The sequence below is a fragment of the Pantherophis guttatus genome, chromosome 4, assembly GCF_059756535.1.
Source record: "Pantherophis guttatus breed Tessera chromosome 4, ASM5975653v1, whole genome shotgun sequence".
Lineage (NCBI taxonomy): Eukaryota > Metazoa > Chordata > Lepidosauria > Squamata > Colubridae > Pantherophis > Pantherophis guttatus.
The window spans coordinates 66,238,111-66,263,628 of NC_142066.1; the positions used below are offsets into that span (position 1 = coordinate 66,238,111).

The window sequence follows — 25,518 nt, forward strand, 5'->3', positions numbered from 1 at the left end:
TGTTGCTACCCTCTCACAATGCCTGGAGGCTGTAGAGGCTTGGATGTGGGACAATGGGCTATGACTAAACCCTGGTAAGACCGAGTTGCTTTGGGTTCATGGAGCTTCAAAATCTGGGTCTTTGACACCTTTAGTTCTATTGCACTACCCTGTTCAGAACCACTTTGCAACTTGGGAGTTCTCCTGGACTTATGATTTTTGCATTAAAATTAGATTGCAGTCATGTCTTGGAAAGCCTTTGCATAACTTCAGTTATGCACCATCTGTGGCTTTTCCTGGATCGGGACCCCTGCACTTAGTCACACATATCCTAGTTATCATTCATTTGGATTACTGCAATGTGCTTTATGTGGGATTACCCTTGAAGTGCATTTATCAGCTTTAACTGGTACAAGCAGCATGAGCAGTCTTGGGGGCCTATAGAATGGCACATGTTACACCACTGCTTTTGAGCTGCACTGGCTACTGATGCAGTTCAAGCTATTGGTTATGACCTTTAAAGTCCTCCATGGCATAGGTTCAAACTACTTGATGACCCATCTCATCCCGCTTAAAATAAGTCTGCCCTGATCATGCCAGCAAACAAGCCTGCTGAGGATCCCATTGGTCAAGGAATTCTGACTGAGCCTTCTCTATTGTAGTATCAGCTCTCAGCAACATCCTGCTCCCCGGGTGAGGTTTGCCTCCACCTTCTTCTCTTTCCATGAGAGCATGAAAACCTGGCTCTGCCATCTGGACAGAGGGAGTCAATGGGGGAGTACATCACTAGAGGTGGCTGCCAGACTAATTAGCTGACACCATCTCTCCTCCTGTGCTTTCTGTTCCCTTTCTGATCATCTTTTTAATTTCATATTATTGTACTTCCATTGTTTATTTATATGGTTTTATTTTTTTATATTTTATCCCCCCCCCCCATTTTATTGCTGTAAGCTGCCCAGAGTATCCCACAGCAAGATGGGCAGCAAATAAATTTACGGGGAAAAAAAAACAATGGCAATTAACATAAAGTAACATCCTTTAGACATCTTACCAATTTGATACAGTATTGTACAATATATAAAGTATCAGCTTTAAAATATATTAATTTGTAAACTGTAGTAACATGTATTATAACAGGTCAAATCCTCTTCCTTCTGCAATCATTTTTCAATATTTTCCCTTATTTGGAAATCATACATTACAAAATGAATTATAATAAATGTGAATGGAACAAGGATAAAATAGCATAAAATAGAACATGTGCAGGAAAAAGTACTGAGGACCAAATTTCAATTGTTCAGTAAGTTGTACAGGAGCACAGAAAAGGAAATGTAATGCCTTTTAAATTACTGTACCTCCAACAATATTTGTATACAACCATATATTTTAAATGTTAATTGGGTCTTCCAAATGATCAAAATCTGGTAATTTCTAAATATAAAAACCTGTTGAGAGATCCAGAAAAATTAAAGAGGAACCTGATGCTGTAAGTTTGTTAGACTATACTTGGATAGCTTTTATTATTATTTTTTTCAAATATTGCACAACCTATTATCTATGGTTTGTATAAACGCTGTTACTCAATCTAATTTTTTGGGTTTGCACATACTGAATGATAAACTCACCATACTGGCAAAACTGCCATAGCATGCTAAGCTAAAGGATGGTTGGCTTGTTTATGATTCCATGAACATAGCAGCATCCTAAGACCACAAAAATAAACAAATAAATAAAATCATAAAAATCCCACGGTCAATTATACGTGGAATATGCATGCCAGTAATTATTATTTTCGCTGCTGATGGATTCTCCACACCCATCTTCTAGCCACTGAGCCAAAAAAAAAAAAAAAAATCGGGCCACATCCCACGCATCGACTTATAACTATTAAAGCAGCAAAGAAAGAGCTATCGTAAATAGAATAATCGTTTTCTCCCCCGCTTTATCTGCTAAAGAAATCTATTTTGTATGCAAAAATTGACTTCGGCTCTAATCATTGCATTTTGATATAACCTTGAGAACGTTTCACTATCAAGACCTCAAACAATCCAGGTCCTGAACTTTCAAAGGCCAAGATCCATCTCCCTCTCGGTATTACGAGATCAAATCGTAAATGCACTTACCCTTGTCAAATAAAGACAGCGAGAATCAAATGAAAGCAACCCCCGAAAGATCGTCTTGCCGTGGCTCACCCGGATCACTATTAACTCCCGGAACCCTCTGAAAGACAATAGAAGTGCGCTTGCGCCTCAGTCCTTCAAAATACTAAAAAAAAAAAAAAAACCTTCACCAACCAGAGGCTCATACGCATGCGTAAGCAAATAGGCAAGTTCAGTACTTAAATACGACTGCGCAGAGTGTTTCAAGCGGCTGTCAAAATTTTGTAATTCTTGGTATCGGAGTGGCAATCTGCAAAGCGGACATTACATGGATGGAAGCAGTAAATGAGTTGGGAGCGCGTTAAGGTCGACTATAGTGCTCACTGCTGAAAGTTTCCAAAGGTGCAAAGCGTTTAAGGAGGATGGTAGCAGACGCTGCGCGCGTGACTTCCTCTTGAAATTTTTTTAGCAAAAGTCTCTTGAATGGCAAGAGATCTCCAACCATGATTCAAGAGAAATAAAACACCAAAGGGGAAGGGTATTTGTAGGTCATGAATGCTTATGTTCTATATCGTTACCTGGAAGATATATAACCTCCCTCTTTTATGTCTAAGCACTGATATATATAGTGCATAGCCTGGGTGCTATTTGATTTTAAGATGTGGGTGTTAGCAAATCGCAAAAACAATAAATGCTAACACAAATTACAAGACATGAAATATGAAAAGACAATATGCCTAAAACTAGCTTGTTCATAATTTTCTATCTTTTAAAAAAAAATTATCTCTTATATAGGCTAATGTAGATTCCTTCATTGCCTTTTAAATGTTTGATGTTTTTGAACATCCCACTTCTCATCACATACTTTTGTGATTTGATCCTCTTTCATCTTCCCTGTACCATCAAACACCTCAGGTTCCTTATATTACTGATAATTAACTTTTGAATTTTATTCACCATTATCTTTCTGCCTTTCTAGGAATATTCATTTTTTAAAATCTGCACACAAGAGTTGTGATAAGAATGAGTAAATAAGGATTATAAAGACTTAAAATATTTATTAGTGATCTGCATACATGCATTCCAATTACTTTGAACAGAGACTGAAAAAGCTAAACTGGTTTAAAATCACCCAAATCTGAATTCTACTAGCAAGACTGTTGATTAAATTGATCTCTCACTCCAAATATTTAAGTGAAATTCCATAGCTCACCTTCAAAAAGCAAATCAGCAAATAGATATGTCTCAATGCATTGTGCTTTGCTTTGAAATTTATTACTGATGGTATTTTAGAAGAATGATTGGTGGAATGTAATTCCACAGCCAATTTTCAGCAGTTAAAGGTTGACTCTGAGACTGAGTAATGTGAATATTGACAAGAAAATGAACAAGAGATACTGGTTGTTCCTTTGTTTTTTGTGTCCATAGTTTAATGTGGTCTTTGTCTATTTCTTTTTATAATTCCACACTGTACCAAACAGCAATTATGTCAGAAATAAAACTTATTTCTCTGCACCGTATACAACATATTGAAGGCAGAATCACAAAGCAGAGAGATGAAAGACACTGTATTTCCCAAGCTTTCAGGATCTGGGAGAAGAGAGTAGGTGATTTGGTGTACCCCTGTGGGAGTTGTGTCTTCCATATATGTTGTTAGTCCTCCAATGTGAAGGCAAAGAAATATTGCAAAGTGGGATCCACTGGAGATAGTGCATAGCTCAAGGATGATAAGTGGCAGAGGCAGGAATCACAGTGATAATGGTGGCTGGATATGGCATGATCAGGGTTCTGGGAATGACATATACAGTACATTCAAAAAGTATTCAGACCCCCTTCACTTCTGTCAATTTTGTTATGCTGCAGCCTGATTCTACAGTTGTTGGAATTCATTTTTTTCTAATTAATCTACACTCAGTACCCATAATGACAAAGTAAAAACAGAATTTTAGAAATGTCTGTAAATTTATTAAAAAGAGGCAATTGCATGTTCCTGAATTGATGCAGCAGTTCAACTAGTGATTCCCAGACAAACTGCAGCCTTCTAAATTCCTAACACCCAGCTCCACCCCAGAGCCTGAGAAAGACCCAGTATGTGAAGAGGTTAGCCAGGCAGAAGAAGCCCCTCCAGAGGGAAATGAGATGGGGCTCAACGAAAGAAAGTGGGGAGGAATGTGTAATCATCTAGATGTTTTGCAGGATGCACCACCCAGCATGGCAGATTCTTCAGTCACGAGAGCAGAAGGATTCTTTTGAACTGGCATCACTCCCTCCCAAGTTCCTATGAGAATGCAGATAATGAAGATGACATGAAAGGAGGAGGAGGCTACTATGGGGAAGGAGTGAAGTTGGGAAACACCCAACCAGGCAGGAGGAAGACCTCAAATGTGGAATTAGTTCTGAGTCATTGTGCAGCCAGCAAGTCCAGAACTGACCTCCCCCTTAAGTTCCATAGAATCTTATCTTACTGTTCCCTGGCTAAGGTTGACAGTCTGGAAAAAAATCCTATATAATAGGCAGAATATAATAAAATTGGAAGTTTTAACCTTATGCATGTAGGTCTGGTTATTTATGCCTGACAACATTCAAAAGCTACATCATATCTCCTCACAAAGGATAAGGCTCTCTATCATGGTTTGCCAGGTTCTTATAATTGTCTAGGGATCTAACTGGAAGGCAGGGTTGTCCTTTTTTTTCAAATTACTGAATTGGACAGTGAGAAGGGGGTGTGGGTGATGATGTATTTCATTCATCCTCAGGCCCAGACAAACCTAGGTTTCTGAAGGAGAGGTGCCATTATTTTTCCATTATTCTTCTGTTCCAACCACTTGATTCTGGGCAAGTGGGAGGGGCTCTGAGTTGGCTCTGCAGTCCAGGCTGTGGTAATGTGAGTGTCTAGTTTGAGAACTGTGGTGACTGGATCAGAGAGCTCGGTCCGCAACCCCAATATGGAAGGTGAGATGGTTTGAGTTTTGCCCTATTTTTAATGCATTATAGTTGAAAGTACTTTTAATCAAATTTTATTACTAGCTGTCTCGAGTTTTGACTACTCACTCCACAACCATCATGCTTTTCTTCATTTCTGCTTGGACAGCAATTTTCCATTGTCTCAGGCAAACAGGAAAATGGCAAAACGAGGGATTTCCCATTGACTCTACCTGACATGCCTGTCCCAACTGTTTGAGATATCATGCACACCTGGAAAGATTCCCTAGTACAGGAATTTATATTTAGCCTACCTACAATGCTCAAAAGTCCAGCACTCGGGATAGGGAGGAACTCTCTCAGTAGATTATGGGTATCTCGTTCCTTTCTACTTACCAGGTTTTGAGTGTCAGGCACTCAGAGGAGTCTTTAACAGTCAGAAACTAGGCTGGCAACTGCCAGATAACACAATTCCTTTCTCAATCTGCTGGAGCCTTCAAAACTCCTGTAAAACTCCTTTGTTTTTCAACATCTCTGGGTTATGGCCTGACACAAGTTTGCAAGACTTCAGGTACAACTGAGAATGAGCTGGGGTGGAAGTTATGGGCAGCAGTGGGAAAAACATAAAAGGTTTTTATGTTTTTATGGTATGTGCACACACAATCATTAAACACAAGTAATGAATTTTGTGAGGAACTTACCAACTTAGGAATCTCTGGTTCAAGCAGCTGTTTGGTAAAAGACAAAACTCCCTTTACTACCTATACTGGGGCAGGTAAAGCCATGGGTAGGACTTTCCAGGCAAAGAGTCTGGTGCCAGCTAGGTGATGTTTACCCATGCTAGGTCTGCTTGCCAGTTTAGTGTCAGAATCCCTTCATGGTCTCTAAATTATAAGAATTTTTTTGGTTCATTCAAAGCTGGTCATGAATGGGCACATAGGACAATTACATTAAGTGAAGGGTAAGTTTATTTGACAGAACAACACTGACATACCGTAATCAAAGGTAATTACAATTTGAAATGCCAAAGACAGTAATATTTACTGGGAAGTTGGTTCTTTGTTTAGTGAAATATATGAAAGTGTCAGCTAGTGAGTTTGCATTGGGGGAATGTGCGAAATCCATAAGAAGGAAATGTCATTTTTTCACCTTGCGGAATGTGGTGATTTTTGTCCTCTTTGTGCATCTAGGTGAACTTTGGATGAGGGGTTTGTGTTGGGGAATTGTACTGTGTGACTGAGATTTCCAGGTCTCAAGAGGATTTGCTATAATTATGATTAAGTTGCTGGTATAGGTAGTCCTTTAGTTAAGAGCCTGCCCATTCCATTCATAACCCTAGGATTTGTGGCAGTGAATCTCGTACTTTGAACAAGATCACTCTCTGCTTTCGCCCATGCATTCAATAATCAAATGCACGGCTCGTTAAGTGGACATGAGGTATCTTGGGGCAGAGAAAGCTATTGGGGGGGGGGGTTTAGTGATGGAACAGGCCACCTATTTCAGACCACCCAAGACCTCCCCCAACCCACATATACCTCATTCTCCCTCCCCTGGAGTCCCCACTATTGCTTCTCCCCCATCCTGCCATGCTGGGTGACTTACTATTTTATGAAGTTATGAAGTTGTCTCCTCTCCAGCCTGTTTCTTTGCCTATTTCCTCCTTTCTCATCAGCAAAGGGCTTGACGAGGCCTCCAGTGATGAAAAAAGAAGCCTGGAGGGTCACGTGCAGTGTTCCAGGCCTCCTTTCTCACTGGAGTTCCACACGAGGCTTCCAACCTTCTGGGCCTCATTTTTCATTGCCATAGGCCTCATAAAGCAGATCTCCAGTGAGAAAGGATGCCCAGAAGCCCCCACTGGGCCTCCTTTCTTGTCAGCAAAGTACTTAAAGATTGTGTCCCTTTAGGCAGCCCTTTTAAAAAGCCTTTGCTGGTAGGAACAGAGCTTTGGAGGGACACTCCTCCCAAGCTTCGCTGGTGCAAAGGGCTGCCAAACCCTACAGGAATCCAATCTCCCTGCAGGGTTCAGCAAGAAAATAGCAAATGGAGGGAAGGCCTAAACGACCGTAGCCTTTCTTCCGTTTGCAAACATCCAAGCCAGTGGTGGGTTGCTACTGATTCACTCCGGATTGGGCGAACTGGTGGTGGCGGCGGCGGCGGGAGGCTCTGCCCACCCACCCAGATGCTTCTGCACATGCACAGAACCATCGCACACCACACGAGCGTGCACGCATGAGCGAATCGGTAGCAAACTAAATTGAAACCCACTACTGGTCCAGGCCTCAATTTGCAGAGAATAGAGGCCTAAAGTGCAAGATCACACAAGATCAGTAGCACAAGATCTCACGCTACTCTGTTCTCTGCGAATGCACCGAAAGCCTGAAGCAATGAAGCAGGCAAAGAATGCACAACAGAAAGAAGATCTTCGCAAGGTAAGCGAAGTGCCTTTAAAGACCCAACCAAGGGCGAGGGGGAATAGATGGGGTGACTGTTGCATAGCCTCTGCGGTTATTCATATAACTGCTGTGGTGCTGCAATATTCATAATTTCAAGACTTGTTCGTAAATCTAGGGGCACTTATCACGTAACTTTGACCACCCCAACGATGCCCTTGAAGTGATGTCCCGGTGCCTGGAGGCCGTACGGATCTGGATGGGGAGGAACAGGCTCAGGCTCAACCCATCCAAGACTGAGTGGCTGTGGTTTCCGACGTCCCGATATAGTCAGCTGGCACCATCGCTGACTATTGGGGGCAAATCATTGGCCCCCACGGAAAGGGCTCGCAACTTGGGCGTCCTCCTGGATTCACGGCTGTCTCTAGAAAAGCACTTGACGGCCGTGACCGGGAGGATTTTTCATCAGGTTCGCCTGATTCGCCAGTTGCGTCCCTTTCTAGATCGGGACTCCCTACACACGGTCACTCATGCCCTCGTCACCTCTCGTCTGGACTATTGTAACGCTCTCTACATGGGGCTCCCCTTGAGGTGCACTCGGAGGCTCCAACTGGCGCAGAGTGCGGCTGCGCGGGTGGTTATGGGAGCAACGTGGAGCTCCCATGTAACACCTCTCCTGCGCGAGCTGCACTGGCTCCCGGTGGTCTTCCGAGTGCGCTTCAAGGTTCTGGTTACCACCTTTAAAGCGCTCCATGGCTTAGGACCTGGTTATTTACGGGACCGCCTGCTACCACCAATAGCCTCCCACCGACCAGTACGCTCCCATAGAGAGGGGCTCCTCCGGGTGCTGTCGGCCAAACAATGTCAACTGGCGGCCCCCAGGGGGAGAGCCTTCTCTGTGGGGGCACCTACAGTCTGGAACGAGCTCCCCCCGGAGATACGGAGGATCCCGGACCTGCGCACCTTCCGCCGCGCGCTTAAAACGTTTTTATTCCATCAAGCTGGCCTGGCCTAAATCTTCTCCTTTTTAAAATTTAAAATTTAAAATTTTAAATACTAATTTTAATTTGTTTAATTATGGGATATTTTTAAAATTGAGCCAAATTGTTTAATCGGTTTTAATTTATTTTAAATTTTGTACTCTTGTGTTTTATCCTTTGGCTGTTCACCGCCCTGAGTCCTTCGGGAGAAGGGCGGTATAGAAATCTAATAAAATAAAAATAAAAATAAACTTCAAACATTTGCTAAGGAAATACTCATAACCTGGAAATTACCTGTATTCACCAAATTCCTAAGGGGAAGTTGCACTTTGTCAGAATATGTAACCCCAGCTGGCTTTCACGGCCAAGGTGGGACTTGAATTGATGATCTCCCACTTTCTAACCTCATGCCTTCTAATAAGAACATACTGTAACTCATATCTATAAAGAAATACAGAGATTAACTTGGAAGGAACCGTTAAAAGAGGTTTACTGGTAACTTCTTTTTTCAGGACCGTATGAACACAAGGCATATGTGGCAAAGCATCCTGGCCAGTATAGACTATAAGGTGGCTACATCGTGTTGTAAGGGTGAAACAGACTTTTTAAATGAGCTGAACACATTTTTTGAAAGATTTGAGGCATCAAATAGCACTTCTGTGAGGAAAGCTGTGTCCCATCCTGACAAGCAAGTGCTTAACTTTGATGTTATCTATGTCTGGAGGACACTGCTGAAAGTTACCATTTGGAAAACAACAGGCCTGGATAATATCCCTGGGTATGTTCTTAGGGAATATGCATATGAGTTGGCTTGTGTTCTTACAGATATTTCAATCTTTCATTGTAGCAGGTAGTGGTCCCATCATGTTTAAGACTGCCATCATTTGGTCAATGACATAAAAGTCTACAATTATGGGTCTTAATGATTATTGTCTGTTGCACTTATATCCATCATGATGAAATGTTCTGAAAAGCTGAAAAAGGACCTTATTATATCCAGCCTTGCTCCAGCATTTGACTCATTTCAGTTTGCTTACCATGAGAATTGCTCTACAGAGGATGCTATTTGTTCTGTTCTCCATCTGAGATTGGCACACTTTGAGGAAAGCAATGTGTGAATATTCTTTATCTACTTCAGTTCAGCATTTAATACAATAATTCATCACCATTTAGTAGACCAACTGGGCATTTTAGGCTTTACCACTGCTTTGTGCAACTGGATTCTTGATTTTCTTACTGATAGGCCCCAGTATGTGTAAATTGGGACTAATATTTCTAACACCATTTTCTTGATACAGATTCTCCTCAGGGCTGTGTTCCAAGTCCACAATTGTTCATCCTGTTGACCCATGATTGTTGTGCAAGATTTGCCACCAACCATACTGTGAAGTATGCAGATTACACAACAGTAGTGGGTCTTATTCAGAAAGACAGCGAGGGGCTTGCCACGAGGAGGTAGAGGGTTTGGTGAACTGGTGTAATAAAAACAATATCATTTTAATCGTAGGAAAAACAAAAAAGATCATTGTCGATATCAGAAAAGGCAGGTACAGCCATACACCCAGGGGTGAAATGCTCCCGGTTCGGACCGGATCACCTGATCCAGTAGCGATGGCGGCGGGTGGTTCGGAGAACAGGTAGCAAACATCCCTGCCTCCCCCCATGCCCAGCTGAGCTGATGAGCAATCATCAGAGGCTCTTTTTTTATTTTTAAAAGCATTTTTTCTACCACCTCTTCGGCTGAAAAAATGCTTTTAAAAGATTTTTAAATAGCCTCTGATGATTCCGTGGCTCAGCTGGGATCGTCAGAGGCTTTTAAAAGCATTTTTTAAACAATCTCTTCAGCCAGAGGTTGTAGAAAAAATGTTTTTAAAAGAAAAAAAAGCCTCTGCTGATCAGGCAACTCAGCTGGGATCGTCAGAGGCTTTTAAAAGCATTTTTTCTACAACCTCTTCAGCTGAAGAGGTTGTAGAAAAAATGGTTAAAAAAAAAAGTTGGCCATGCCCACCCAGTCACATTACCCCTCACCAAGCCACACCCACCCAGTCACATTACCCCCCCACAAGCCATGCCCACAGAACCGGTTGTAACAAATTTTACATTTCACCACTGCATACACCTCTGTGTTTTAATGATTCAACTGTGGAGGTAGTTTCTACCCTGTTTCCCCCAAAATAAGGTATGCCCTGATAATAAGCCCAATCGGGCTTTTGAACGCATGGCAATAAGGCCAAGCACTTATTTCAGGGTTCAAAAAAGTATAAGACAGGGTCTTATTTTTGGGGAAACACGGTAGCATCACATTTCCTAAGTATGTAACTAACGAGCAGGTTAGCTTGGTCACTCAACTGTGAGACACTGGTGAAGCTTCGTCACTCACTGTTGAAGGGGGCACAGTAGTGTTTGCATTTTTTGCATCGCATGAGAAGAATACACTTCCTTCCCCTGTCCTTACCACTTTCTATAGAGGGATGATTGAGAGCATCTTGTTGTATTGCATTACTGTCTGGAAGCATACTGCTTTGGGCAGGAAGGCAGTGCAGAGAGTGGCGAGGATGGCAGAAAAGATGATTGGAAGTTCACTTTTTTCTATCCAGAACATAGCATATAAGCACTGCTTGATCAGGGTCCACAGTATTGTCAGGGACTCTACACACCCTCTTCACAACCTGTTTTCCTTATTACCTTCTTGGGAGGAAGCTTTGTGGTTTCCAAAGTAGAACATCTAGATTCAGTCACAGCTTTGTGACTGAATATAATTTCATTTCATGTATGTATGTATGTATGTATGTATGTATGTATGTATGTATGTATGTATATAATTTCATTTTTAATGTGTACCAGTGTGTTCATAGTAAAAAAATGATAACACGGGCATATCTCATCAAATGAGTCCTGGGACTGTGGAAAACTTGAGACAAAAGCTCAAAAAAAAAATCGTGCCTTGGATTTAAGAGAGGAATTCTGGCTTTCGAGACTGTTGTTATTCTGCATAACAATAAAGCAGCATTCCCACAATCCTGGTAGTCTGTTTCCTAATCAAGTCAGCCTTGAAGGACTCAGAGTTTCTAAAGAGAAGTTATTCTACACAAGTTCAGTATATTATTCCAGAAAATATATAGAACTCACTTATATTTCTTATCCAAAAAAAAATCTTATAGTATTTTATGTATCATGGATGCATCTCACTGAAATTAAACATATCATTAATAAAAAAAAAGTTTTCTAAAAGGCAAATCAAAGAATCTATCAAAATCTGTATTTTATTAACTGCATGCCAAACTTTAAAATCTCATGCTGGTGTTTTAATAAATCCACAGGCTGAAAAAAGTACAGCTACTTAAAGAGTTATATTGAGTTTAATTAGTTGACTTCTCCAAACATTTGTGTGTATTTTCAGGATCATGCAGAAGATTTAAAACAGAGGCTGCTTTAATTAATATTAGGCCAAGAAGAAAGAACAAACAAAGAATGTATGTTTACTAACCTGAATATCCTGCATGTTGAGGCAATGCTCTCTTCTATTTTTCCTTTGAAGATGCTGTTCTCATAAGCAACCTTTTTTTTCATGCATAATTTTGTAGCCTGTCCTGTCTGGCTGGCAAATTCAGAAACTTCTTTAGAACATTTGCAATTAAGTTTCTTTTCACCTGTTTTGATGCGTAAAAGGTTTATTTCAAAAACATAATTGTCCTCTTTGGTCTATGTTCTAATCACTGGATAGAAACCAGGAGACCGTGAATTCTAGTCCCACCTTAGCCATGAAAGCCAGCTGAGTGACCTTGTGTCAGTCAGTCTCTTTCAGTCCAACTCACCTCACAGGTTGCTGTTGTGGGGAAAATAAGAGGAGGAAGGGGTGTTGGATATGTTCTACCCAGAGTTATAAGAAAGATGGGTGGCATAAAAATTATTAATAAAATTTAAAAATAAATAAATGTTTGCTACCTTGAGTTATTTGAAAAAACAAAAAAAGGTTGGATGCAAACAAAATTTAAATGTTTGCCCCAGATTTTATCTCAAATTAAGGTAATTAAATTAAGACCTGAGGATTTTGTACAGTTTCTGCATGATAAAATCGCTCAGATCCGGATCGGATTGGACTCTGGGCAGAATCCAATCGGGAGACTAGGGTGGGTCTTGAGAATAATATCTGGATTGAGTTTGTTTCTGTTTCTGTCAAGGAAATGGACAGGATTATGGGCAAACTTAGTTCCTCCACTTGCTTATTGGACCCTTGTCCCTCCTGGTTGGTTTCGGCTGCCAGGGAGGTGACTAGAGACTGGATCCAGGCAATTGACAATGCTTCGTTGAGAGAGGGGAACTTCCCCGCCTCTCTTAAGGAGGCGGTGGTTCGACATCTCCTCAAGAAGCCTTCCCTGGATCCAGACTCAATAACTATCGTCCCGTCTCAACCTTCGCTTCATTGCGAAGATTGCTGAGACTGTAGTGGCGCAACAGCTCCCACAATTCCTGGAGGAAACGGAATACATTGACCCGTACCAATCGGGCTTCCGACATGGACACAGCATGGAAACGGCATTAGTCGCTCTGGTGAATGATCCCTGGCGGGCTCGGGATGGTGGTTGTTCCTCCATCCTGGTCCTACTTGACTTCTCACAGCTTTTGATACCATCGACCATGGTATCCTACTGCAGCGACTTTCAGGGTTGGGGGTGGGAGGCACTGTCTTAACAGTGGTTCTCCTTCTACCACTCTGGTCGCTTTCAGTTTGTATGGGAGGGAGGGCAGAGATCCACCCCAAGGCCCCTAAATTGTGGGGTGCCTCAGGGGTCAGTTCTCTCCCCCCTACTCTTTAACATCTATATGAAGCCACTGGGTGAGATCATTCGTGGCTTTGGGGTGAGATATCATCAATATGCTGATGATACCCAATTATACATCTCCACCCCAGACCACCCCAGAGATGCCCTTTCCGTGATGTCCTGTTGCCTGGAGGCGGTACGGGCCTGGATGGGCAGAAACAGACTCAAACTCAATCCCTCCAAGACTGAGTGGCTGTGGATGCCGGCATCTCGGGTTTCAGAGGCCCCATCACTTTTGATAGATGGGGAAAAACTTGCCCCCGTTGATAGGGCTTGCAACTTGGGTGTCCTCCTGGATGCTCGGCTGTCCCTAGAAGACCATCTAACAGCCGTGACCAGAGGGGCCTTCGCACAGGTTTGCCTGGTGCGCCAGTTGCGCTCTTTCCTGGACCGAGATGACCTTTGCACACTCACTCATGCCCTGGTTACTTCCCGCTTGGATTACTGCAATTCCCTCTATATGGGCCTGCCCCTGAGATGCACCCGGAGACTCCAGCTGATCCAGAATGCAGCCGCATGGGTTGTTACGGGAGCCCCTCGTTACTCCCATATAACACCCCTCCTGCGTGAGCTGCACTGGTTACCAGTGGTTCTCCGGGTCCGCTTCAAGGTGCTAGTTCTCACCTATAAGGCCCTACATGACTTAGGTCTGGGATATTTGCAGGACCTTCTCCTGCCTGCCTCTCACCGTCCTGTTCGCTCACATAGGGCCGCTCTCCTCAGGGTTCCAACGGCGAGCCAATGTCATCTTGCTGTGCCCAGGGGTAGGGCATTCTCTGGAATGAATTACCTACCGAGCTCCGGACGGCTTCTGATCTCCGTTCCTTCCGTCGGGACCTGAAGACTTGGCTGTTCAAACAAATAGGCTGACTCTGATTCTGGGTTTTATTATTTACTATTAATTAGTTATTTGGTTTTAAATGGGATTTTATTGTACTTGTTTCTTAACTTGTGTTTGCCGCCCTGAGTCCTTCGGGAGAATGGCGGCATATAAATACATGTAATAAATAAATAATAAATAATTCTTGATAGATGGAATTCTGTTGTACTTTTAAAGGGTGATACAATATTTTGCCAAGTATAGTATTTATCATCTTTGCATCAGCATATAGAATAAAACACATAGGCCAAACATATAATGTTTTTGAATAATTTTCATGTTTTACAAAAGATTTAAACAACAAAAAAAAATCAGATTTAAAATTTAAAAATCAATTTAAATAAAAATTATTATCTTAAAACAATTGTTCAATGTATGGACAAATGACTATACTATTCCTTTTTGAGTAAACAGCATTATGCTGGGTGCAGAAATGTGCTGTTACAGATAGTGAGTTGTGGTGAGTTAGTTACCTTAAGAATTAAGAGCTGTCTCCTTAAGAGATTGCATTGTGGGAGATGTAGTGAGAGATTGCATTATAGGAAATGTAGTCCATGACATGTGACCTTATATGTGTGTCTGATTGGCCACTGAGGCTCTCTGCCGGGATTTTAGAACAAAGACCTGGCCATATGTTGAATTACCTCAGAAGAGAGAACATGCTTTCTGAACAGGGAGTCAGAACTACCATCCTTTTACACTAGGAAATGGGACAGATTATGAAATATGGATGCACCTCACCTGGACTCACTATGATTGTAAGTCTTATGTGTTCAAGGATTCCCAAATAAATATAATCTGCATGAAAACCTGTTTGCTAGAGTTTATCTGCCTGTTCCCAGTGGAGCCAGATGCCTGGGGAACAGAACAGTAAAAGGATGTAGATGCCTGACCCCCTCTCTTTCTTTTGGAGCATTGATGGACATTCTGTTTGAGTGAAAATGCATCTCTTCTCTGCGCACAACTTAAAAAAGGACTTTGTTTGCATCTAATTGAGACCTTTGCTTAGCTACGAAAGTGACAAAACTTGCTTTCCTTCTCTTTGCCTGAGTGAAGTATTCTCTCAGCGGTAAAAGACAGAAAGAGAAAGACAATTCTTGTGCTAGCTAAGAAGATTGCCCTGCCATAAAGAGGCCCAGGGGCTGCATGTTTGAATCACCTTTGGCAGTAAAAGGACAGAAAGAGAAAGACAATTCTTGGGCTAGCTAAGAAGATTGTCCTGCCATAAAGGGGCCCAGGGTTGCATGTTTCAATCACCTTTGCAAAGTTTGTGTGTATGTTGTTTTAGAAGTTTACTTCGTCAGTAAAACGAAAAGCCTTATTTTAACACAAAGTAATCCGAGCCACCTAAGCTCTTTGGAGATTGAATTTGCATGATACAAGTTGCTTCCCAGCCTGACCACTCAATGTGCATTTGAAAAAAGAAACAATCCAGCCACAGTGCATGCTGTTGCTTTGAATCTTGCTTGAATAAAATACTGGAAAGCTAAATCCCCTTTACAGGGCAAGCAATTAAAGCCCAAAGGAACCCAAGTCGAGGAAAGCCTCTTAGGGTCTCCAAATAGGACAGTTGCTTTGCAGCTCTATACAAAGGAACACGCTGAAACCAGTTTAACCCAAGCATTAGTTAGGTAACAGCACCCTAGTGGCCAAAGGTGTACTGCACCAACCACCAGGCGAACTGCAACAACGTCTCCTAGAGTTTGCAACGCACCACAGCGATCAACAGGCAAACTGCAACGACATCCCCTAGAGTTTGCAGCGCACCCCAGTGGTCAACAGTCGAACTGCAACGACGTCTCCTAAAGTTTGCAGAAAGTTCCCCGAGTTTCCCAGTCATGGCTGAGACCTCTAATGAGTCAGCAGAGTTGAACCTCCCAGCTAATCTTGACACGCCTGAAGCATCGGATGCCGTGGAGTCTTATCCAATCATGGCAGAAGCATATGATTCATCAGGAATGATGACCCTTCCATCACCCAACCTCGACACAATTCCAGAAGTGAATGTCCAAAATTCCAAAGAGGCTGAAGCTCATCAGAGAACCTATGACTTCAGGCAGCACAGGAAGCTCACTGGTGTTATGCAGTCAAGCCTGAAGGAAGATTGGGACAAGCATTATCGTTGCAACAAAAAGTATTGGGAGAAGTTGCAACAGATCTGCAACAGGCCCGTGGATGAGCTTTCACACGGCTGCATCCGCACGTTGGTGAATGAAATGGATGAACTTTATAAGCAATGGAAGAATTCTGAAAGCCATCTTGTCAAAATCCAGCAGCAGCTAGAAGACCCAGAACTCGTGGGGGACATGCAACGCTTAGAGATGTTGAGTGCGGAACGTGGGAAAATATTTCAAAGTTGTAAGAACTTCTTCCACACGGCACTCCAGGCGAAAGGCACATCAAGGGAGAAAGTCTCCTCACCCCAACGCTCACATGCATCTATCGCTCATTCTTCCAAGAAAGCTGCGAGTGAGAAGGCCCAATCCAAAGCAACCCATCGCTCACATGCATCATCTCATCGGTCACAAGCGGTCCCCTCTTACAAGTCATCCCGGGCTCGGCAGGGTAGCAGTGTCTCACAACAATCTTCTGCCTCAGGTTCCTTCCATCCTTCCAAAGCATCTTCCCGTCACAGCCAGTCATCCAGAGCCTCCACAGCGAGGAGTTTCGCTGCCCGGGCCGCAGAGGCACGAGCCGAAGCTGCAGTGGCCAAAGCAACCTTGAGCATGGCAAAGGAAGAACAATTGCTGAAGGAAGAATTGGCCAAAGTTCAGGCCAGACAACAAGAAGAAATGGCCAAAGTTCAGGCCAGACTAGACTATTTGAAGTATGAAAAAGAGACACTGGAAAAAGTAACACTGGCTGAAGCTTTAGAGGCGGCGGCTGAACACGCTTCACTCAACTTCAATCCTGGACAGTTAGAGGAGGAGGACTCAGATGAGCGTGTCAAAGCCTATGTTGAGGACCAGAACTCCCCACAGCAGGGACAAAGAGGAGAACCTCACCCACCGGCTCTACGAACTACTCAGACAGCAGATATCATAAGATCTAGACCACGAGACTCCTCCTTTGAAAATGCATGACCTACCCTGGCAAATGAAGACATTCGGGGCAACCAGAGTACTCCTTCAGCAGCAATGAAGGCGTCTCTGGAGCCAAACATGCAAACAACCATGAGACACCACCTCAGAGTGGAGGCTAAGGAGTTCCAGCCAAACCTGCCAGGCGTTCCAAGTGCCGAAGTCCAGCCCAATGGAGGTACTCCACTTGCCTGCCAGGAAAAGGACCTATCATCATCTGTGGCATGGAAAGATGAAATTGTCCGTAAACACTCTGTAGGAAACTACCAGCCAGCGTTGGCACTTAATCCTGCCCTAGCCAATGCAGTAGGGTGAACCTTGCCACCACCCCCATCGTATAACTCTCCTGAAGTCCAAAACGATACTGCAATATCCTGGAGAAGGATGGACCTGGCACATAGGGGAGTACACAAGTTCTCCGACAAATCAGGCATAGATTACATGCTATGGAAGCTTCTTTTTGTAAATGCCATTAAAGGCGAACGATTGGAGCCAGCCGAGGAACTCGGTCATATGTTCACATGGCTAGGCCCACAATCAGTACAAGCAGTAAAGGGGGTCTACGCGGCAAAAATGTACGAGCCAGTCGAAGCCCTCAAGCTATCATGGGAAATACTTGATGAGCGGTATGGGGCAGCTACGATGACAGAATCCTCATTCCTAGAGCGGGTTGACAACTTCCCTGCCATGGATCTCAGTAACCCTGAAGAACTATGGAACTTCTCCAATTTCCTTACACAGCTATGGTCAGCACAAATGGATCCCACCTTGCCGGGACTTAGCTGTCTCGACCTGTATAAGACACAAAGGTCTATCGTTGAAAAACTACCAATGAAACTGATTGATGCATGGATCGACCTAGCTGATAATTACAGGGCAAAGAACCTTGGCAGAGAACCACCCTTCGCTGCCCTTCAAGAATTTGTTGCCCACATGTCGAAGAAGTACAATGATCCACGAAATAAAGGTTTTACAATACGATGAACCTATGCCAGCAGAAAAACCAATCAAAGCCTTGGTCCGATCAACCACCCTTCGCCGCCCTTCAAGAATTTGTTGCCCACATGTCGAAGAAGTACAATGATCCACGAAATAAAGGTTTTACAATACGATGAACCTATGCCAGCAGAAAAACCAATCAAAGCCTTGCTCCGATCAAGAGCCCACTGCAGGCCGCAAGAGGAACAGCCTCTGTGTCAGTGCATAGCACAGAGGTCGTTCCCCTGTCAACAAGGAACTCTGATGTAAAGCCGTCTAAGAGTGCTCTACATCGACCTCAGAAAGCGAAGGAAGAACCTGTTTGTCCACTGCACAAGAGCTCGCATTCTCTGAATAAGTGCAGAGAATTCTGAAAGAAGTCCCTGGGCGAAAGAAAGGCACTGATCAGGGAGTACAAGGTCTGCTTCAAATGCTGTGAGTCTACGGACCACATGGCCAAAACTTGCACAATTAAGGTGCTATGTTATCTATGCAAAAGTGACCAGCACCCAACCGCCTTGCATCTAGAGCATGAGTCGACATCACAGCGACTCCCACTCCACGGTCGACCTCTACCTCTCCTACGACTAATGAGTCTCAGAATGACAATGAAACACACCCAGAAGTGACAAGTGTCAACTGCACTTCAGTATGCGGAGACTCACCATCACCTCATTCATGCCACCCGATCTGCCTAGCTAAAGTCTATGAAGCTGGACACCCAGAAGAAGCAGTGAAAATGTATGTGGTAGTGGATGCGCAGAGCAACCAATCGTTGGCCAAATCAGCTTTCTTCGACCGCTTTAACATTCAATCCAAAGAAACGCACTTCACAATGTCAACATGTATGGGGGTACAGCACACGGCGGGGAGGAGAGCTACCGAATTCTGCATAGAATCAATAGATGGGAGTGCTAAATTCACATTGCCACCACTGCTAGAATATGACACTTTACCAGACAACCGCAGTCAAATCGCAACACCAGAGGTAGTAAGCAATATACCTCACCTGAGACACATAGCCAATCTCTTCCCCTCCCTAGACCCTGAAGCCGAAATCCTGCTCTTGTTGGGTGCGGCCGCCCCCGAAGCCTTCCCTCCCCAGGAAGCGGTCAGAGGCCCAGCAGGCTCTCTGTGTGCCCTCAAGACAGACCTTGGATGGGCCATCATAGGACCTGTTTGTATCAACCGGCTACGAGACCCCCCCTGACTTCTACCAAGTAGTTCTAGACCAGTCACCGACATGGAAGAAGACCTTCAAGATTGAACCTCAAGCTTTGCATGAATCGTGTCCACTTCACTGTTTGCATTGTTTGATGCTATTACCTTGTTTACTTTAGTCACTTAGATAGCCACATTGCATTGTTTCTGCTATGCCTTTGGTTATCTCAGTCAGATACTTAGTTAATTAGTTACGTAGATAGTTACATTGCATTATTTTCTGCTATGCCTATGTTTATCTCAATTAAGTAGTTAGTTAGTAGTGGAATTTATAATTCCAGGCGGGGAGTGTGCTGTTACAGATAGTGAGTTGTGGTGAGTTAGTTACCTTAAGAATTAAGAGCTGTCTCCTTAAGAGATTGCATTGTGGGAGATGTAGTGAGAGATTGCATTATAGGAAATGTAGTCCATGACATGTGACCTTATCTGTGTATCTGATTGGCCACTGAGGCTCTCTGCCGGGATTTTAGAACAAAGACCTGGCCATATGTTGAATTACCTCAGAAGAGAGAACATGCTTTCTGAACAGGGAGTCAGAACTACCATCCTTTTACACTAGGAAATGGGACAGATTATGAAATATGGATGCACCTCACCTGGACTCACTATGATTGTAAGTCTTATTGGCCACTGAGGCTCTCTGCCGGGATTTTAGAACAAAGACCTGGCCATATGTTGAATTACCTCAGAAGAGAGAACATGCTTTCTGAACAGGGAGTCAGAACTACCATCCTTTTACACTAGGAAATGGGACAGATTATGAAATATGGATGCACCTCACCTGGACTCACTATGATTGTAAGTCTTATGTGTTCAAGGATTCCCAAATAAATATAATCTGCATGAAAACCTGTTTGCTAGAGTTTATCTGCCTGTTCCCAGTGGAGCCAGATGCCTGGGGAACAGAACAAGAAATACTAAAAGAAATTAAAGGAGTGAAATAATAAAAAGGAAAGGCAATGTAGGTAAAACGAACTCACCGCCATACTATTTAGTCTTTTCCATATTTTCCATTCAGTGTTTGCCCTTGAAACTATTCTGACTTCTAGGATGTTCATAGTATATTGTCCTTTGCTTTTCTTATGTGGCTTTCTCGTCTTGAGGATCTCATTCACTCCATCCAATCACAACATCATTGGCCTTCTCTTCCAAGATAATTCTTCTGTAATATGCTGTCTCTGTTTTATAGTTTAATTCCTCACTTATTCTCTTTGACCAAATCATCCCAATGTTCTTCTTTATGGTAACCTCTAACTGGTATTTAATCCATTTTAATTCAGGAACCATTCATTTTTAAACACTTTAGTTTCCGCACACACAAAGCGAAAATGAAGGCTCAACGAGTGATGTTGAGCTGGCCACATACCCCTGCCCCCCCTCCGAGGTCAAACACAACCCTGATGTGACCCTTAATAAAATCGAGTTTGACATCCCTGCATTAAAGCAACTGCATTCAATTTATTTTTATTTTTTTCCTGATATACTCAGTTCTCACTTCTATCTAATAGAATAAACGCACTCTTATTTCTATTATGTACCCTGCACACCCTTCCAGACCCAAGCAACACCTCTTGCACACCCTGGCTATTTCTTTATTATTTGTATACTCGTTTTAATTATTAAGATATTAGCCAGTTTCATTGAATATTCAGTGAAGCACTTTTTCTGTATGATTCTTACTACCAGTTATTTTAAAATCTACTTCCAGATCAAACTAAATCTTGTCCTGTAATATTTGTTTCTCTTTAATAATATTTATACGCAGTCTAATACAGCAAAATAGTTTTGCTCCATTCTGTATTAGTAGTTCAGTTTAAGTGTTCTTCCCTTTATAATTCAGTTTCTTTTGGTTCTCTGTGTCCAGTCTTCAAAATCTTGAAGTATCTTTTTTAAAGAATTCAAAACAAAAGCATTTTCCCATAGGAAGAATTCTTACAATTAATACCAAAATCCTATTTCAAATCCATTCTGAACCCTTAAGTCAGTTTTGTAATTTTCCAAAATAAATGATCTAATCACTCTTTTGCTGTTTATTCCCTCCCCTCACCCCACCCCCACCCCCGTTTTAAGTCTTTAAACTTGTATTTAAAATTTATTTTGCTAAGGATTAATGGACACTTTCTTGGTACCATGAAACTTGTTGATCCAAAGGTTCCTTATAGCTGAAAATCAGTTAATTCCAAAAACTATTGGAAAAAGAAATATACAAATGTGGTGCCCTTTTAAAAGTTTGAACGATGGCTTTCTCTCATTTTCCAGGGCTCTAATCCAGATGACACTGCTGTTTTACAGTTTACTCACAAGAAACACCTTTTTGAAGTACTTGAGGGCAATCTTAATTGTCCTCCTGTATAGAGAGGAAGTACAAAGAGCTGGTCTACTTGCCAGCTCTTCATTCTGCTGCAGTGATTGCCATTTGTACACGAAGACGTTATGAAGGCAATATCAGATACATCACTACAAACGGGACATTCCTTTATATTGAAAGATAGCCTTGTTTTTCTTAAATATTGGTTTAACTTTATTGATAGATTCCCATTCTTAAAAGCTAGAGGCTCAAGAGATAAAATATGACCATTTAACTTTACACAGAATTAAATAATAAACTGATTGAGAGATTTGCAAAAGATGAAAATTATGAAATTATGAAAATATAAGCAATTTTAATGGGGCTACTACCTCTGAGAGTCTCTTATAGCAGTGTAGTAACCCCAAAACACCATCACCTTTGTTTGTAAAATTATTTTGAAACAAAGACTGTGGCTATATAAAGACAAGCTCTGATCTTGTTTACATGAGAGGAGGACTCTGAATTTATATATTCATCCCTCAAAAAAAGAAAACTCCCCTCCCCCAAGCTTTCATTACAGTATTTCACAACAGTCCCGGGAAATTTAAAACTGGGATTCAGCATTTACGAAAGGAATGGGGCTTCTTTTTAGAAACACGTTCGAGGCAGAAATCGACTTTTCGGATTCTTGATTATGTAAGCAAAATCCTTTCTCTGACGGTGGCAGGTATGCGGTCTGCTTTTGTTCGCAAGCCCGCTTTTGCCGATAACCACTGACAAAAATGTGGTGCGGCGCCGCTTCCCTTCCTCACTCGACCTTGTAGTCATTCTTCGGTTGCTGCATTCGCTCCGGGCAGTCACTTAATACACTGCTCGCTCCACCTCCCCAGCCTTCGTCTAAATTTTCTATATTATAACACGGCGAAGAACCTGCCCTTTGCACGAGCCAAAGCGGTATTGGAGCTTGAAGTGAGCTTTGGAGGACAGTATTGTCGGCGAGTAACTGTAACCATTTTACTACAGCTTGTACTATTCCCAAAGTTTAGCTTCTCTAACAGGTGCTACAGCTCTGCTCTCCATTTCAGATCCAAGATTATGAATGCCGGTTCGGCATTATTTAACAGCTCTGTCTTTAGAAAAGAATTCCTACCCAGCGGAATGGGAGAGTATGTTACACTAGTGCAGCCGAAGAGCTATCATACAAACCATTTGTGTACGTTTTAATATCACGCACCCAGTCTTGTGCTTACTCTATCTCTAACAATTTTACAAATAATTTGGTCGATACCTACACACGGAGTATGTTCTGGTGCTTTAATAATCAGCAGTTGCTCCTGATACGCTAATTTGTTGAGACAACACATCCGGTTCGTTGGGCCTCCGAAAGAAAACACCTGCCTATAAATATTGCATAGCTTCCCTGCCTCGCAAACGCAACAATAAAAAGTCGTTGTTATCCTGCAAGACATTCAGCTCCCCAACGGGACGAAGAGATTGCCCTTGTTTGTGCCTCTCTATCTTGGCCTCGGGGACGGAAGTTGCCTTTCTAGTTGCTGCTCCCTGAATGCCAGGCGAGAGCCAGCAATAACTTTCCACTCCGCGCTTATCCTCTTTTTAGACGCCCCGCGCTCTCACACAGGAGAAGGCAGGAAGCTTGGGACTCAGCTAGAGTGGGAGTCCGGCGTGAATGAAACACCGCGCGCCAACCAATTGGCCCAGCAGAGTAGACGCCCGCCATCTGCCCCACCGCCAGCTGCAATTTAATTGAGTTGAGCAGTTTCATTCAAGGCAGCGCAAGAGCCGCTTTTCAAACTAACTATGGCTACTCAGTCCGGGGACTACAAACCCACCAGCGGGTAAGGCTACTCGAAGGGGGAGCATTTTAGACGTACTTTTAAATAGGAGAAGAGTTGGAGATATGAGAAAGAGCAACGGGGAGAGGCTTGTCCCGGTTTTTATTCCTCTCGGCTGCAAGTTTCTCAGGGCGGGGTAGAACAAGCAGGGTATATCAGGGACATTTCCCAGATGGCGTTTTGACGAAGAAAAGCCGCCTTCGGTTCTTGCATTTTCAACAGACAGTACCATTTTAAGGGTTAGCAGATTTTGGTTGATAGTGTTCTTAATGGCTGGGCACGCGAGCTCTTTTCTGGCCACACTACTTCCAACCCGTTCTGGGTTTGTACTACCTAAGCTAAGTAGAGATTAACAAAAACTAGCAATAGGCGACGTTCTCCAAAACGAAGGCGCCAGCGGTCCTTAGCACCGTCAAATCTGGACTCGGGAGGGTCTCTCCTCGTTTCTCTTCTGCGTTCCTTTACCCCGCCTCTTCAGCTGTTGACAGTTGAGGGTGGAGTTGGAGCCTGGCTGGCAACTGGAAGGGAGCAAGTGGGAGGCGAGTCTTTTGCTTAGTTAAGGCGGCAGGAGACAGTGAAGGGTAGGTCCTTCGGGGCAACGGCTGAGCCCCGGCAAGCGGCTGGGTTTCGCATGCCAGGGGGAGCAGGAGGAGCTTTTTTGGCCCAGAAGCCGTCTAGGCTCGCTCCTGTGTCGCACAGACTAACCAGTGATTGGGGAATTATTCCAAGTTTAGTGTTACCATGACACCATAGTTTACAGGATTCCAAGAGTTGCAGTGTAGCTGCAATGTAGCATATTAGTTATTGGTGGACTAGGATGAAGGAGACTAGTGCTTCAATTCATTCTTAACCATGGAAACTCATTAGGTGATTCTGGATTAGTCACTTACTTTGCCTAATTAACTTTACGGGGTTGTTTTGGTGCGGATAACATGCTAGAGATTTCCATGCCAAGCTACCTTGACCTCTAAGAGGACAGTTGGAATATAAATATAAAAAAATAAATACTGTAGAGTAGTAGTGTTGGATTGGGCTGATATGGGCAACTGGAGAAGAGTGTAGTAATTATGTTCCTCTGGTGTTTCATAGTTGGAAACATTCCTAAAACCATTAACTCTGTTTAACTATAAAAATAGACCTGCTCCATGTATTTGGTTTAGTTCTCTTGAAAGGAACTCTGATACTTGAGTCAACTGTTCTCTCATAGTTGTATTACTTATCTATTGTTTTATGACAGTAGGATAACAAAAATACATGATTTGATATTGTACAAATGTTTAAATTGTTAGAGGAGAGCATAAACTTAAAATAGAAAATTTAAAAAGTGTGCACTATTTTTAATAAACAGAAAAAATTTAGCCAAGCTGAAAGCTGTCTTCCTTGTCCCTATATTAGTTTAGTAATTGAAAGAGTATCATCCATCTACTGTTCCAAATCATAAGTGTTTATTCATGGTTTAAAGAAGACATGCCTTTTAATAACCAAATGTTTAAATGTTAATAGTATTTATTGCCTTCCGTGTAAAAGTCTACAAATATGTGATAATGTGAGAACAGCTTTGGAATGACTACAGGACTGATTTATTTATTTTTAAAACTATAGACAAAATTTTTCAACAAGGTGTAGGCTTCCAATCTCTCCGATTTGACTGAACTAAATATTTTTAGCATAAAATTCTACATTAAGCTTAAGTTTTCTAAATATTGCCTGAAATAGTAATTTTGAAAAAGTGATTTTATTTCAAAAAGCTTTAATGACTCATAGACTTTTTTCTTTTCTAAGCATTTATACAATTATGATTTAATCAAATGAACATTTATGTGCTATCTTATAATTCTAATTAGAATTATAAATTCTAATTCACAGTTTCTAATTCATAGTGAAATAAATTATTTCCCCATTTCAGTCTGGTTTACATATTGTAAAGGAAACTCAAGAAGGAACACTAATTTACAATGTTTGTAAATGAATTTTAAAGGTGTTGATTATGAGACTTATCTTTTGCTAAGTTAGCTTGCTTAGC

The 25,518-nt window shown here is 42.4% G+C and overlaps 2 protein-coding genes across 3 annotated transcripts in view; one reads left to right on the plus strand and one right to left on the minus strand.

Annotated features, from left to right (window-relative positions):
- Nucleotides 1-7,519, minus strand: part of EXOC3 (exocyst complex component 3) — a 46,834-nt gene extending 39,315 nt beyond the window's left edge. Inside the window, exons 1-2 of one of the 2 annotated variants that reach the window (XM_034416396.2) lie at nt 6,603-7,519; nt 2,103-2,199 (exon numbers count right to left, since the gene is read on the minus strand). The gene's annotated coding sequence lies outside the window, so the exon portion shown is untranslated. Of the gene's footprint in view, nt 1-2,102; nt 2,295-6,602 lie in introns of those variants that run through there. The other variant, XM_060691790.2, reaches the window with a different exon arrangement.
- A 15,739-nt stretch (nt 7,520-23,258) lies between these two features.
- The window catches only part of COBL (cordon-bleu WH2 repeat protein), a 122,151-nt gene continuing 119,891 nt past the window's right edge, over nt 23,259-25,518 (plus strand). Inside the window, exon 1 of the mRNA XM_034416401.3 lies at nt 23,259-23,498. Within this exon, the coding sequence (XP_034272292.1) occupies nt 23,461-23,498 (38 nt within the window). The 5' untranslated portion in view covers nt 23,259-23,460. The remainder of the gene's footprint in view (nt 23,499-25,518) is intronic.